Source organism: Megascapheus bottae, chromosome 7 (assembly GCF_031878675.1).
Source record: "Megascapheus bottae isolate mThoBot1 chromosome 7, mThoBot2.hap1, whole genome shotgun sequence".
In the NCBI taxonomy this organism is placed as follows: Eukaryota; Metazoa; Chordata; class Mammalia; order Rodentia; family Geomyidae; genus Megascapheus; species Megascapheus bottae.
Window position 1 is genome coordinate 42,029,601 of NC_143515.1, and position 16,766 is coordinate 42,046,366.

Sequence of the window (16,766 nt, forward strand, 5' to 3'; positions counted from 1 at the left end):
CACTTCTGGCTTTTTCTATGTATGTGGTACTGAGGAATTGAACCTGGGTCTTTCTGCATGTTAGGCAAGCACTCTACCACTAGGCTAAACTCCCAGCCCAACTTGCAATTTATTTATGTCATCAAAATTGATTCTTAGCCGGGCTTGTTGGCTCACGCCTGTAATCTTATTTCTTAGGAAGCTGAGATCTAAGGATTGTGGTTCAAAGCCAGTTGGGGCGCTACAAAGTTGAGAGATCCTTATCTCCAATTAATCACCAGAAAATGGGAAGTTTTGCTGTGGCTCTGGGTAGCTTTGAGCTGAAGAGCTCAAGGACAATGCTGAGGCCAAGGGATAGGGCAGTAGCCTTCACTGAAGAGCTCAAGGACAATACCTAGACCCAGAGTTCAAGTCCCATGACTGATATAAAAAAGATTCTTTTGGTTTTATTCATGTATTTGTTTAATTTTTAAAAAACTTCTTTGTGATGTTTTGAACTCAGGGCTTCAAGTGCTCTACTACTTGAGCTATGCCTCCTTCCTAGTCAATGTTTTTTTTTTTTTTTTTTTTTGACGGTCCTGGGGCTTGAGCTCGGGGCCTCAGCACTGTCCTTGGACACTTTTTGCTCAAGGCTAGTGCTCTGCCACTTGAGTCAGCGCACCATTTCTGGCTTTTGCTATGTATGTGATACTGAGAAATTGAACCCAGAGCTTCATGCTTGCTAGGGAAGCACTATCACTAGGCTAAGCTCCTGGTCTTATAATATGTTTTAAGTACTTGACTGCTAACTATCAACAAGGCTAGCCAACTAGTACTATATAAATTGATCTGAATTATTTTCTAGCAAGCTAATTTTTAAATTTTCAATAGGAAACGTTTTTTTTTTTTTGTCAGTTCTAGAGTTTGAACTCAGACTGGGGTACTACTGTTCTTGAGCTTTCTAAAGGATAGCATGCTACCACTTGAGCTTGAGCCATAGCACCTTGTTGTTGTTGTTGTTGTTGTTATTGTTGGTTGTGGGGCTTGAGTTCTGGGCCTGAGTGCTGTCCCTGAGCTCTTCAGCTCAAGGGTAGTACTGTACCACTTAAGCCACAGCGTCACTTCCCAGCACCTTTTACTGTATATGTGGTATTGAGTAATCAAACCCAGGGTTTTGTGTGTGCTAGGCAAGCACTCCACCGGTAGGCTACATTCCTGGCCCCGAAAAGTTTAATACATTAGCCACTTTATCACTGAATAGTACAAAATTAAAAGTAAGATTTCACTCCTGTTTTCATTATTCTTCTCAGAAGCAACCTGTTTATTTATTGTTTGTGCTAGTACTGGATCCAGTACTTAGTGCTTTATGCTCTTGCTTAGCTTTTTCCACTCAAGGTGGTGCTCTACCACTTGGGCCACATCTCTGCTTTGTGCTGGACATAGGAGTCTTTTGGATTTGCTTGCCTGGCTAGGTTTGAATCAGGATCATCAGACCTCAGCCTCCTGAAAAGCTATGAGGTCTAACTCCCAGCTTACTTCTTTTTTTTTCATATTTTTTAATTGTAATTATTAGAAGGGTTACATTACATTCACCAGATAGAAGGTGCATTACTTCACAAACATTGATACCCTTTCTCATGTCTTGGTCCCCATTTCCTACCCCCACCCCCATCCCTCATCTTGTTTTCCTCCCTTTCCTATCCGACTTCAAATAACCAAATATGCATATATACAGATAACAAGGTAAAATACTGTAACAATATAAGATAACCAAGGGACAGCAAAAGAGATGAGAGATAACATAGTACATTAAGGACAACAATCACTCATTATATGGCTTTTGTTTCTATATTCTGGAGGTCCTTTCATTTAGTGTCATACTATATGGGGGAGCCTCATGTATCTAGGTTTTGCTCTATTGTAAATTGCTGCTAGGAGAGCCCAAGGTTTCTACTGGTTATGACAAATGAGGGAAACCATTAAGCCTATGTTCCTTTGAGTCTGGCTTACTTTACTTACTATGCTTTTTTCTAAGTCTTTCCATTTCCTTACAAATGGGGTGATGTCATTCTTTCTGACAGCAGCATAGAATTCCACTGTGTATAAATACCACATCTTGTTGATCCACTCATCAACTGAGGGGCATCTGGGTTGGTTCCATATCTTTGCTATGGTAAATAGTGCTGCAATGAACATCGTTGTGCTAGTGGATTTAGTATGTCCTTGTTTCTGGACAATTGAGTAAATGCTCCTGGCATATTTCTTTTGATTGACTTGATTATGCTGATGTATTTTATCATAAACTAATCTGAATTATTTTGCAATTAGAATCTTTTACTTGACCTACCTTGTTTTTTGTTTTTGTTTTTCCTTACAATATGGATTCTCACTATATTGCCTAGGCTGGCCTAGAACACATGCTCATGTGGTCTTTTTACCTCAGCTCTCTAAGAGCTGGACTATATTAGCTCATCACTATACTTGACACTTGATCACTATATTTGATCTTTTGGACTCATTCAAGTTTGTATGCCTGTAATACAAAGGACATTATGGGAGAGTGCAAAGTTGTATAAATACAAACTACCTTTTATTCCTAAGGGTGATGACATATTTTTCTGTGACAAAATATTGAAACTTCTCATTAGGTTTTATTTTCTTTCTTTCTTTCTTTCTAGTTATAATTGTCAAGTATGTTTCCACTGACTGAAGAAAACAAATTTGTGGCCCACTTGTTGTTCAAGTCTGGTACCTGTCCAAGATGTATCTTCAGATTCTGTGGTGTGGATTTTCATGCACCTTACAAACTTCCATACAAGGTATTTTCTTTTAAGCTGGGCATGGTGGCTCACACCAGTAATCCTAACTATTCAGGAGGCTGATATATGAGGATCGAAGTTGAAAGCCAGACCTGGCACTAAAGTCTCTGAAACTGTTATCTCCAATCAACCACTAGAAAGCCGGAATTAGTGCTGTTGCTCAAGGGGTAGGGCAGTAGCCCTGAGCTCTTCAGTAGCCCTGAGCTAAAGAGCTCAAGGACAACGTCCAGGCTCAGGGGTAAGGTGATAGCCTTGAGCTGAAGAGCTCAGGGACAGAGTTAAGCCCCACAACTGACAAAAAAAAAAGTTTTTAATCCCTATTCTTATTCTTATTGCTGATCCTGGGGCTTGAATTCAGGGTCTAGCCACTGTCCCTGAACATTTTGCTCAAGATTAACATTCTACCACTTGAGCCACAGCTCCTCCTCCTCTCTTCTTTTCCTCCTCCTCCTCCTCCTCCTCCTCTTCCTCCTCCTCTCTTCTTCTTCTTCTTCTTCTTCTTCTTCTTCTTCTTCTTGTTCTTCTTCTTCTTCTTCTTCTTCTTTTGGTGCTTATTGGAAAGAAGTGTCTCATTGACTTTCTTGCCTGGGCTGACTCTGAACCTTGTTCCTCAGTTCACAGCTTCCTGAGTAGCTAAAATTACAGATGTGAGCCACCAGTACCCAGCTTTCCCTTGTATTTTAAAGTGAATACTTGGGCTTTTGAAGGCAAATATCCCTCAAATAAATATTAATTTTGTCTATTATAATTACTGTTACAGTAATTTTGGAATTCCTGTTGTCTTAAAAATTAGTCCCTGGGGCTGGGACTGTGGCTTAGTGGTAGAGTGCTTGCCTAGCATGCACAAAGTCCTAGGTTTGATTCCTCAGTACCACATAAACAGAAAAAGCTGAAAGTTCCAATGTGGCTCAAGTGGTACAGTGTTAGCCTTGAGCAAAAGAAGCTCAGAAAGAAGCTCAGGAGCAGTGCCTAGGCCATAGATTCAAGCCCCAGTACTGGCCAAAAACAAAAACAAAAAACAAACCTGCTTCTCATTAAATAAGGTACTGCAGGAGTGGAACTTTTCTATTAAGTGAAAACATTGTGAGTTTAGTTCTTTTTTTCTTTTGTATTTTCATTATGTGTGTGTGTCTGTCTGTATGTGTATATTTTGGTGCTGGGGATTGAACCTAGAGTCTTAGTCCTTCTAGACAAATATTCTACCACCGAACTACAACTCTGGCCTAATGTTTATTTGTATTTGTTAATACATATATCACTTAACAAAGGCTGTATGTTCTGAGGAATGTGTGCTTATTTTTAAATTCTTTTACATGGTATGACAAATTAGGCAAACAAGAATGTCATAGAATGTTTCTTTTTTTCTCCCCTTTTTTTTGGGGGGGGGCAGTCCTGGGCTTGAGCTCAGGACCTGAGCACTGTCCTTGGACTTTCTCAAGGCTAGAGCTCTACCACTTAAGCCTTTGCACCACTTCCGGCTTTTTTCTAGGTATGTGGTGCCAAGGAATCAAATCTGGGTCTTCATGCATGTTAGGCAAGCACTCTACGGCTAGGCCAAACTCCCAGCCCTTCCCCTACTTTTTTTTCTTTGTCAGTTGTCGTGCTTGAGTTCAGGGCTCAAGTTGTCCCTGAGCCTCTTTGTGCTCAAGGTTAGTGTTCTACCATTTAAGCCACCGTGCCACTTCTGTTTGTTTGTTTGTTTGTTTGTTTTTGCCAGTCCTGGGGTTTGAACTCAGGGCCTAGGCACTGTCCTTGAGCTTTCTCAAGGCTAGCGCTCCATCACTGAGCCACAACACCACTTTGGCTTTATTTTCTGTATGTGTGGTATCAAGGAATTGAACCCAGGGCTTAATGCATGCTTGGTAAGCATTCTACCACTAGGCCACACTCCAGTCCCCACTTCTGTTTTACCGAGTTATTAACTGGAGATAATAGTCTTAGCTTCTTTTGTGCCTAGGCTGGTTTTGAACTGCGATACTCAGATCTCAGCCTCCTGAATAGCTAGTATTATAGGCATGAGCCACTGTGCCTGGCTTGAATTTTTTTTTTTTTGCCAGACCTGGGGCTTGAACTCAGGGCCTGACCACTGTCCTTGGGCTTTCTCAGGGCTAGTCTTCTACCACTTGAACCACAGCACCACTTCTGAGTTTTTCTGTGTATGTGGTACTGAGGAATCAAACCTGGGTCTTTCTGCATGCTAGGCAAGCACTCTACCACTAGGCCAAACTCCCAGCCTTTTCTTCTTCTTTTTTTTTTAATGCTGGAAACAGGAGTAATCCAAGGCCTTGTACATGCTAAACAGTTACTCTGCGTCTGCATCCCCAGTCCAGATCTATTTTTGTGAATTGCCAAAATTATCAAATAAACATTCTCACAGAGTTACAAACTAGAGTGATAAATATGTTGATGGTACTTTTGTGCATAAGTATTTAGTATTTTACCTTCATTGATCTGTGGAATCCTTTTGGAAAATACAATGATTAGATAAGTCTCTCAACACAGAAAGCTAGTACTGGCTAATAAAATAAAATTGGTTGCTCCAGCATTCATGTAACTCATCACTGTATAACTTTAAAGTTACAATTTTTATTGTTTTCATGTGTTATCCAGAAATCTTATAGGACATTATAAAAGGATCATTACTTTTTCTTTTATTAACTTTTCAGGAGTTGCTCAGTGGCCTACAGAAATTTCTGGAACCTGGAAAAGATGAATTGGTTTTGGAAGTTTTAAATCCACCTCCCAAGAAAATTCGGCTACAAGAACTGGAAGATGGAATAGATAATTTAATTCCAAATGGAGAAGGCAATATCTCTGTTATTGGAGATGGAAGTATTGCTTCCAAGTACTCAAATTTGAGTGTATGCAATGTTTGCCTTGGAATTCTTCAAGAATTCTGTGAAAAAGAGTTCATTAAGAAGGTAAATAATCTCTTTTTATTATAGGCATAAACTCAGTTTTGAGACTCAGAGTGCTTGTACACCTAGAAAGGAACCGTGCCATTCATTTCAATTTTCTTAATTTTGTTTTAAACCAAAACCCATTACTTTTTATATTGACAAACTGAAACTTACTGAACTGTATTCTTGTATCTCAATCATGAGTGTTGTTCATTTGAGTGGTGTTTTCCTTTTGCTGTTCAACATCTCAAAGAAGGTAGAGGAAACTTTATAGTAATGCCTAGTATTTCCTGGAAAAGTTAAGTTATAGTCTTGTAAAAGGTAAATGACTAGCCGGACTAGCTGGGCACAGTGGCTCATGCCTGTAATCCTAGCTACTTAGGAGGTTGAGATCTGAGTATTTCAGTCCAAAGCCAGCCCTGGAACTAAAATGTCCTGTGAGTCTTTATCTCCAATTAACCATTAGGAAACAAGAAGTGGTGCTGTGATTCAAGGCATAGCCTTGAGTTGAAGAGCTCAGGAACAATGCCCAGGCCCAGAGTTCAAGTCCCATGACCAACACAAATAAATTTTTTTTTGCCAGTCCTGGGCTTGAGCTCAGGGCCTGAGCCCTGTCCTTGGACTTTCTCAAGGCTAGCACTCTACCACTTGAGCCTCAGCACCATTTCCGGCTTTTGTCTATGTATGTGGTACCAAGGAATCAAACCCGGGTCTTTGTGCATGCTAGGCAAGCACTTTAACCACTAGGCCAAACTCCCGGCCCCTAAATTTTTTTTTTTTAAAAAGGTAAATGACTGAATGTGGAGCTACTGTCAAGAATATTATATTTGGCTTTATTGGAAGACAATTAAAGATTAAGAAGTAATATAGTAGAAAGCTCATTTTTTGTTGTTGGTTTTTTGTTGTTAGACCTCTTGTCCATGCTTGCTTTTTCACTCAGAGCTGAGGTTCAACCACATTTTCACTTCTACTTTTTGCTGGTTAATTGGAGATAAGAGTGTCTAAGATTTGTCTGCCCTGTCTGGCTTCAATCTGGAATCCTCTGATTTCAGCCTTCTGAATAGCTAGGTTTATAGGAATAAGCCACTGGCTCCCACTTGTAGGAAGCTATTTTGTACTTTAGGAGTCAGTTGTAGCTGTTTTTGTACCTTATATTTGTTTTCAGGGTCATAGAAAATGTTTAATTTTAGGATGTTACGAGAGTTCCAGATCAACTGTGAAAGGTTTTGTTTAAATTTGTTTTTCTTTGTAGCGTTGTTGGGGATTGAACCTATGTCCTGGCACATATTTCACAAGAGCTCTACACTGAGCTGTAGCCATATCTCCTAACTGAAAGTTTGGAAGATTTTCAGTCATTTCCTTGACAGAAATCCATGTTCTGAAGACCAGAGTAAGATTTTAAGCAGTTCTTGCGATTTATATCATTGTAATTTTTTTTTAAGGTATGCCAAAAGGTTGAAGCTTCTGGGTTTGAATTCAGCAACTTGGTATTTTCTGTATCCTTTCCACCACAGTTATTTGTAAGAGAGGTAAGGTCTATTGCACACTTAAAAGTCTATGTGTGGGATGGGGAGCATAGCCTAGTGGTAGAGTGCTCACCTAGCATGCATGAAGCCCGGGTTTGATTCCTTGGTACCATATACATAGAAAAAACCAGAAGTGATGCTGTGGCTCAAGTGACAGAGTGCTAATCTTGAGCAAAAAGTGTCCAAGTACAATGCCCAGGCCCTGAGTTCAAGTTCCAGGATTGGCAGCAACAATAAGAAAGTCTATGTGAGGGTGGGTTCGGAGTGTGGCCTAGTGGTAGAGGGCTTGCCTAGCATGCACTAAGCCCTGGGTTCGATTCCTCAGTACCACATACACAGAAAAAAAATGCTGGAAGTGGTGCTATGGCTTAAGTGATAGAGCTCTGGTCTTGAGAAAAGTCCAAGGACAGTGCTCAGGCCCTGAGTTTAAGCCTAGGACTGGCAAAAAAAAAAAAAAAAAAAAAAGAAAGAAAAAATCTATGTCATAAGTAGAGGTAAGGCTCAGGTCATGGAGTGCTAGCCAACAAGGAAAAGCAAGTGTCAGATACCAAGTTCAAGTCCCAGTCTTGTCCCCCCCCCACCCCCCCCCAAAAAAAATGGTTGTGTACCCATGGCTCACACCTGTAATCCTAGCTACTCACAAGGCTGAGATCTGAGGATTCCAGTTTGAAGCCAGCTAGGACAAATCTGAGACATTATTATCTCCAGTTAACCAGCAAAAAGTGAGATGTGAAGTTGTGGCTCAAGTGGTAAAGCACGTCTTCAGCAAACAAGCTCAGGGACAATACCGAGGCATTCAAGTTCAAGCCCCATACAAAAGAAACAAACAACTAAACAGAAAGTCTATGTAAGACCACTTGCTGGTGCCTCATACCTATAATCCTAGCTACTTAGGAGGCTGAGGTCTGAGAACTGATATTTGAAGCCAGCCTGGGCAGGAAAGTTGGTGAGACTCTTATCTCTAATTAACTACCAAAAAGCTAGAAGTGTAGCTGATGCTCAAGTGGTGGAGTAAAAAAAGCTCTTGAGTTCAAGTCCCAGTACCAGCATACACCCACAAAAATATGTGAAAGGGGTCTGGAGATACAACTCAGTGGCAGAGTACCTAGGTAGCATTCAGAAGACTATGAGTTTCATCCCCAGCCTTGGGGGTGGGGGTGGGGTATAATAAGGAGGGAAGAGAAGATGTATGTGGAAAATGCATGCGAGGAATTTCTCAAAATATGAAATTATGGAAATATTCCTTTCCTTGTTAAATTTTCCATATTTTTATTACTTACTGAATGGCTGAAACAATTTATAGTTGTTAATTAAATGCTTAGTTAGCAAATGAGAAAAAGTATGATTTTGATTTAAGTTGGTTTATGCCTCCTGGAACTGCCCATACTAAATTCCAGCTAATCAGGAAATAGAGACTAGGACTATTGTAGTCTAAGGCCAGCTCAATCAAAAGTTAGCAAGACTCCATCTCAACAAACAAACTGGATGTCCTGATGCAAGACTGTAATGAGAGATGGTACAAGTGGGAGGGAATCTGACTGTAGTCCCAGGAAAATGCATGAGACTGGCAAAAAGGGACTGGTGGTGTGACTGAAGTGGTAGAGTACCTGCCTTAGTAAGTTTGAGACCCCTAGTTCAAACCCAGTACTACCAAAAAACAAACAAATGAAAAGTATAAGATTCGCATTTAGTAGCAGATGTTTTGTTAAGCCTTTGCTCTGTATAACATGACAAAGATATGATCAAGACTCCAGAGATTAAGGCGGATATAAGTGTATTTTATAATTCTCCTAGGATAGGATCACGTCAGCTATCATGAATATTCTTATTCTCTGAAGTGAAATGCAAAAAGAAACAACTCTTCTAGCTAATGATAAAAGGGAATAAAGTAGTTTCATGTTTAACTCTTTTTTGTGGTAATAAAGAAACTATCTTTGTTCATATTGCTAAATGAAATGTAGTGAGGAACTTCGGTTCTAAAAGTATCCACTTAAATATATGAGGTGTCTTTTCCCTAAGAATCCTAGAATATCACCAAAACAGTGTGTCTTATACCAGTACTCTCTTTTTTTCTGCCCCATTGCCTTTTTGAGTGATTATGCTTATTGGTCACAAGTAAGACAAAGATTGATTAAGACTTACTGAAACTGAATAGAAATATGGACTAAAGCTGTGTGTGAAGAATAGTGATTTCAAGTAATAGCTCTTGTTTATCACAAAATAATTGAACAAATGAATATAGTGGTTAATGGTGCTCTTCGATGATTGATTTGATCTACAGTCATTTTCTGGTCAGTCACCAGAATTTCCACTGGTAGTTTATGTTTTGGTAGGAGAAACAGACTTTCAAGGGCTAAGCAGCTTGTGAGAATTGGAGTGTTTTGAGTAACAAAAACAAATAAGAAGGGGCCGGGAGTTTGGCCTAGTGGTTAAAGTGCTTGCCTAGCATGCATGAAGACCTGGGTTCGATTCCTCGGTACCACATACATAGAAAAAAGCCGGAAGTGGTGCTGAGGCTCAAGTGGAAGAGCTCTAGCCTTGAGAAAGTCCAAGGCCAGTGCTCAGGCCCTGAGCTCAAGCCCAGGACTGGCAAAAAAAAAAAAAAAAACAAATAAGAAGCATATTTTCTAAATTTAGTTATATATCTCACTGCTAAACCTTTCCTCTCTGTTTATATCTTTAAATTAAATTTTTTTGTAGTTTATTCTTTTCTGTTATTATTAAGTAGTTGTACAGAGGGTTTACAGTTCCATAAGTCAGGTTATCAGTACACTGCTTTCTTGTTCAATGTCACCTCTTTATTCTGTCCTGTTTTCCCCCTTAATCCCTATCTTTGAGTTACATACTTTTAAAAATTTTTATTTTATTTTTAATTTTTTTATGTGTGGTCATGGGGCTTCAACTCAGCCTGAGCACTGTCCTTGAGCTACTCAGCACAAGGCTACCACCTACCCTTGGGCCTGGGCATTGTCCCTGAGCTCTTAAGCTAAGTCCCACTTCCTGTTTTCTAGGGGTGAATTGGAAATAAGAGTCTCAGGTCCTTTTGTGCCCAGGCTGGCTTTGGATCTTGATCCTCAGATCTCATCCTTTTGAGTAGCGTGAGCCACCATGCCTGGCTAGTTTGTTTGTTTATTTATTTATATAATATGCATTGGCTATAATGACTACATTCATAAACTAATATATATGAGATGTTTTAAGAAATAAAATTATTTTACTTTAAATTTTACTTTTCGTAACTAACTGATGTTAACCACTAAACTATTTAGGATAAATATATGACTATTCTGTTTATTAGAATTATTCCACAGTGGGCTGGGGGTTTAGTCTAGTGGTAGACTGCTTACCTAGCATGCATGAAGACCCAGGTTCTAATCCTCGGTACCACATACATAGAAAAAAAAGCCAGAAATGGCAGGAAACATGAACTCAGACACCTCTTGAAGCTGGAAAAGGCAAAGAAATGATGTTACCCTTTGATTTCCCAGAAGTGTCCTGTTGACACCTTGATTTTAGCTAAGACAGTGGACATACATTTATTAAAAGTATTATAAGGGAGCCGGAAGGAGCTCTAGCCTTGAGAAAGCCCATGGACCGTGCCCAGGCCCTGCCTTGAAGGCCCAGGACTGGCCAAAAAAAAAAAAAAAAAAAGAGGGGGAGGGTAAAGGGTACTAAGACATGTGAAGGGGTATCAATGTATGTGAATTAATGCACCTTCTATATGGCAAATATCATGTAACCCTTTTATTAATTACAATAAAAAATATATAAAAAAAAGAAAAAGAATTTTCCCACAGATTAGTGGGTAGCATTTAATCTATTCATTTAAGAATAATAGTTTTCAAGAAATATATGGCTTTATATATAGTGTACTCTTCATATATTAGATTTCTTCAGAAAACTATTTTGTTATTTACTTTGTGATTTTTAAATTATGTTTTGTTACTTTCATTGTTAACTTTATTCTTTAGAGTTAAGTGTAATATGCAAACACAACTAAATTACTCTTTAAAATATTTATTACATACTTCAGTTTAAGTATACATGTCTTTGGAATATTCTTACCTTTTTTGTTTGTATGTGTGTGTGTGGTTCTAGGATTTGAACTCACACTTGCCAGTCAAGTGCTCTAGTACTAGTCTTGCATATTAAATATGAATTCTGTGATAACTGTAGCGCTGGGTTCTATATTAGGGCTTTCTGCTTAAATGTTATAATTTTATTTTCTTTTTGGAGTAGTTTATTAGAGATAAGAATTTCACAGAGACTTTTCTTCCTGGGCTTCAAACTGTGCCTTAGATCTCAGTCTGGTGAGCAGCTGGGATTACAGGCATGAGCCAGCAGTGACTAGCTTTTACTTTTTATTTTGGAAAATGTCAGAAGTAGTATTACTATCTTGGTAAACCCTATGTTGCCCAGATCTAACAACAGAATTGTTTGCTAACTCTAGATCACCTTTAAAAGAAATACAGGAAAAAAAATAAAATAAAAGAAATACAGGAACAGTGGAGTTAAATTAATGCAAGTGAACGAAGCTTAGGTCTTTTAAAATAGCAACCAGAAAGTGAAAACAACTCACCAAAATCAGGTAAGAATTGCTAAGGAAGATTTGGAATGCTTAGAATGGTGTTTCGAATGAAAGACTTAAAAGGAGATGAAAATGTATGTTGAACTGATGGTGTCCTGCTGGTGGACAGGATAGTAAAACAGGATCCTGAGAACCCTACTTGACTGTCCCTTCTGTCAAGGAGGGGTAGTCTTCATACTTGAAGGGCAAGCATGAGCATTGGTAAGGGAGAATGGAAAGTCTTTACGGTGAAGCTTTTTGAAATGGGTTCAAGTTTTCAGTTGTGAGTGAAGTACATTTCAAGATAGATTCAGAAAGAACTTGCAGATTCCTATGATCTTGGAGGGCTTTAAAGAGATAACGGATTTCCCAGGTTACTAGAGGCAGATAGGGACAATTCTACTTTTCTAAAGGTGAATAAAGTTGTCTTTATTTACCTACTATCTGGTGATCTTGATCCTGACAAGATTTTTTTCCCCTCCTTTTATGTTCTTCATAAATTAACTTCTCTGGCTTTTTTACGTATCATGTTTTTATAACTTTGAGACTCAATCCTTTCCTGCAGCCTTCCTGGCAAGATTCTTGTTAAGGAATTAGAGGAATGAACTTTAGACACTGACCATAAGAAGGAATTGATTGCACATAGAATAGGTTTGCTAAGAGCAAATTTTGTCTACATAGTTACAAATTGTGTTTATGTAATTTCTTCCTTTTACAGACTAGTCAAACTGGTAGAACAAGGGATGTGTTCTACATAGGAACTGGCTTGACTAGATTTTAGTTAAGTCCTTTGACCAGGTTTCTGTCTCATGGTAACTTCCTGAGAATGGCAGGAAACATGAACTCAGACACCTCTTGAAGCTGGAAAAGACAAAGAAATGATGTTACTCTTTGATTTCCCAGAAGTGTTGACACCTTGATTTTAGCTAAGACAGTGGACATACATTTATTAAAAGTATTATAAGGGAGCCGGAAGGAGCTCTGGCCTTGAGAAAGTCCAGGGACAGTGCTCAGGCCCTGAGCCCCAGCCCAGGACTGTCAAAAATGGCTCATGTCTATAGCTACTCAAGAGGCAAAGGTCTACAGAGTGAGATTTGAAGCCAGTTAGGACAGACAAATCTGAGAGTTTTGCCTGCAGTGAACCAGCATAAAGCCATAGTGGTGTGGCTCAAGTAATAGAGTGCCAGCCATAGGTGAAAAAGTAGAGCAGCAGTGCAAGGCCTTGAGTTCAAATCCCAGTACTGGTATCCACACACAAAAGTTAAATGTTTTACACACACACACACACACACACACACACACACACACACACACACACACACACACTCTCTTACTAGTTCTTTTAGGTTTACCATTACAAGTTGTATCCAGTAGAGGGCAATATTGTATTGTCAGTTTGGTTATTAGTCCCTCATGCATGTGAAACATTCTCTGGACTTTAAATAGGTTGTACTGTTCCTTTGATGTTAGTTTGGTTGTATGAAACACCACTTCTCAATAGAAAATTTGATATGGTTGGAGTTTTATTATCTAATCAAAACTTTTCCCTTTCATTTATTATACTTTATAGCTCTAGGCATTGGACTAAATACTGCAAGTTACACGTGACCTTAGAGAAGTAGCTACAAATAAGAGTAAAAATTCTTTGTAGCTTTTTCTTTTTACAAGTAACTCAATTTCATTTTATTGCTTACATATGATTGCACAGTGAATTTTTACAGTAAAAATTTACTTCATTACATTAACACACATATCAGCATGAATCAGACAAATGAGTAATATTTTCAAGGAGGAGGCAAAGAAACATTTTAGAGAGTGGGAAGTTATTTGCTGGCACTCTAAAAGACAGTGAAGAAATATGAAGGAAATGTGAGTGTGTTCATATAAAATACAATTGAATTCTGAGCAGCTACTGACAACACGAGTCCAGTAAGAACATTTAAATGTGAATGGTTCAAGGGCATGCCAAAAAATAATATAAGTGACTATATAAAGCAGAGAGAATGAATAACAATTTAATTCCAGTTTTATACATCTATCAAAGTGTAGCCATGCAAAGAACTTCAACAAATCCTAAAGTTCCAGTATCTGAGTCAGCTACCTTGCAACTTGCACACCTGCTCCTTGCATCTTTGTAGCTTTTTATTTATTTTTTCTTTTTTGGTGCTGGCACTGAGGCTTTTCCTCTCTCCCCATTCCTCCTCATGGCTTGCACTTTACCACTAGAGCCATACCTAAGTAGCTAGGATTACAGTTGTGAATCATGGGGACTTAACTCTTGCTCCTAATTCGTGTTATAAACCTAGCCTGTTAAAAGAGGCCAGCAAAACCTATGCCATAACCCGATAATCCTGGCTACTCAGGAGACTGAGATCTAAGGATCACAGTTCAAAACCAGCCCGGGCATGAAAGACCATGAGACTTGTGTCTCCAACTAACCACCAGAAAACCAGAAGTGGCACTGTGGTGACTCAGTGTGGTAGAGCAGTAGCCTTGAGCTGAAGAGCTCAGGAACAGCACCCAGGCCCAGAGTTCAAGCCCTATGACTAACAAAAAAATAAACAAAAAAACCTATGCCATAGCCTGAATGATGGGGCTGCCTTGAAATTTCCTCTACAAAATTAGTCCATAATATTTAAGTATTCCTTCCTACAAAGTCTGAGGATATAGGCAAAATGTGGACATTCTCTGCTATGATGCGATATGAATAGCTTCTGGTTCAGTTCCTACTAGTCTTTGATCCTATGTGGAACCTCATGAGTCTCCCTTCACTGTTCACATTCCTAAGGTATTCTAGTCTTCTGAGCTTCTACTAGAATCACCCATCACTCTGCTTACTTTATTCTAGGTTTTCTCTAGCCTGCCTCTCCAACCTTTTTCAAATTTCTCTAGCCTATCTGCTTTAAATATTCAGGAACCACATAGTCAAGTTTAGTTCCAGCAAGGCAATTTTGTGTGTTAATTAGTTTTTGTTAATGTGACAAAATAGCTAAGCAAAACAACTGAAGATATGAAATATTTATTTTGGTTCATGGTCTCATGAACCAAATAAATCATGACAAGATGGGAATGGCAGAATAGCTCACATGGTAGTGGTCAAGAAGAAGGAAGGAAGAGAAGAAGGGAGAGAGGAAGGAGGACAAGATTGAGCAGACAAGCTTGCATTCTGCTTTTCTCCTCTGCTTTTATTCCGTTTGGGCCCTCAGCCTGTGAAATTGTACTATTCATTTTTTAGGGCAAGTGTAACTCAGGATTACTTTAGAAAGTTAGTGTTCTATGGAAATGCCTTTATGGGCACATCTTAGAGCTGTGCTTTACTAGTCTCAATCAAGTCGCAGTCGAGTTTAACTGCCACCGCTGGTAAGAAAGTCTACCGCTGGTAAGAAAGTGTAGCCATGAAGGAACAAAACTAGGACTAACAACGTGTTTTCAGGAAACAGGTACAGGGAGTTGTACATATGAAGCAGGAGCTCAGTTCCTGAGATCACCATAACATGGGGCAAGGAGGGATGAAAACGTTCCCGGTAGTGAGAGGCTGTGGACAAACAGGGCTCAAAGCAATGTGAATTCTAAAGACCACCATAGGAATATGGCCCAGGTTGGCCTCAAACCATGATCACTTGATCTTTGCCTCTCAAGTGGCTGGGATAACAGGCCTGAGCTACTGTGTCTGACTCTTCCATACATTTTAATGTCCTTTTCTTTCCTCTTTTGAGGCAAACTTTTATAGGTGACGTGATCAAGAGTGCAACATACTTTGCCATTCTCTGATTATAAAGTAGGGCAGAACTGGATGTTGCCAAGGGAAACCAGATAACTACATGTAACATGAAGTTAAATTGAATGTCTTCAATACCTGAGACTTACTAAAGGGTTGTTCCTTGCTAATCCTCTGCAGGCTCCCTGCTTAGGAAAGCCAGCAGGTTAGAAAGAAGTAATCACATAGCAAGGGCTAGACAGCTGAATCCCAAAGAAATCAGTATTGCTCAATTCAATTTTTACCACATGCTAATAATGCCTTGGACCTGATTCTGCCAAGAAAGAGGTATATTTCTCCCTTTCAGGTCACCAAGATAATTTTAATAAATGTTCTGTTTCTTTATCAGTGAAAAAAAATTTCATTCTCTAGAGTAAGCAATTAAATTCTTCCTCCCAATAGAATCAAGAGGCATTAAAATTATACAGTTTAATCAAATTTGATACCAGAGGCTATATGTCACCTCCTGAAAATTCTAGAACCACAAAATTTAATCTGGACTCTGTCTTCACTTGAAAATTCTAAGCAAGTCCTAAGTGGGGCAGTTGAAAGGCTGTCTGCTAAAATGTACTCTGGTAAGGCTCACATACACACACACACACACACACACACACACACACACACACACACACACACACACACATACACATACACACACACTATAGACAAGAAGGTCTCTTGATTTTTTTTTTTTTTTGGTGAATCCTGGAAATTTAGATTAGGACCTGGGCATTGTTCCTAAACTTCTTAGTACTCTATCACTTAAGCACAGCACCACTTACGCTTTTTCAAAACAGTCATTGGAAATAAGTGTCTCACATAATTTTCTGCCTGGGCTGGCTTCAAATTGTGATCCTCAGATGTCAGCCTCCTGAGTAAGCTAGGATTACAGGTGTGAGTAATTTTGAATTTAGAATTTTAAGTTGAAAGATTATCTACCACCAAACAAGAGTGGATGACATGCTAGGCAAGCACTCTACCACTAAGAGACATTCCCAGCCCCTCATTTTTATTTCTCATCTAGCCCTTCAGACAAGTGTGTCTATAATCCTTTTTTTTTTTTTTTTCCAAAGCCAGCCTGAACACAAAAGTCTGTGAGACTCTTATCTCCAATTAGTTACCAGAAAAGCCAGAAGTAGCACTGTGGCTCTAAGTGGTAGAGCATTTGCCTTGACCTGAAAAGCTCAGGGACAGCACCCAGGCCCAGAATTCAAGCCCCATGACTAACAAAAAAGAGGA

The 16,766-nt window shown here is 39.2% G+C and overlaps 1 protein-coding gene across 1 annotated transcript in view; it reads left to right on the plus strand.

Annotated features, from left to right (window-relative positions):
• The window catches only part of Pus10 (pseudouridine synthase 10), a 62,577-nt gene that overhangs the window by 3,063 nt on the left and 42,748 nt on the right, over positions 1–16,766 (plus strand). The window contains exons 2-4 of the mRNA XM_090336868.1: positions 2,637–2,777; positions 5,444–5,698; positions 7,120–7,206. Coding sequence (XP_090192994.1) covers positions 2,652–2,777; positions 5,444–5,698; positions 7,120–7,206 — 468 coding nt within the window. The 5' untranslated portion in view covers positions 2,637–2,651. The remainder of the gene's footprint in view (positions 1–2,636; positions 2,778–5,443; positions 5,699–7,119; positions 7,207–16,766) is intronic.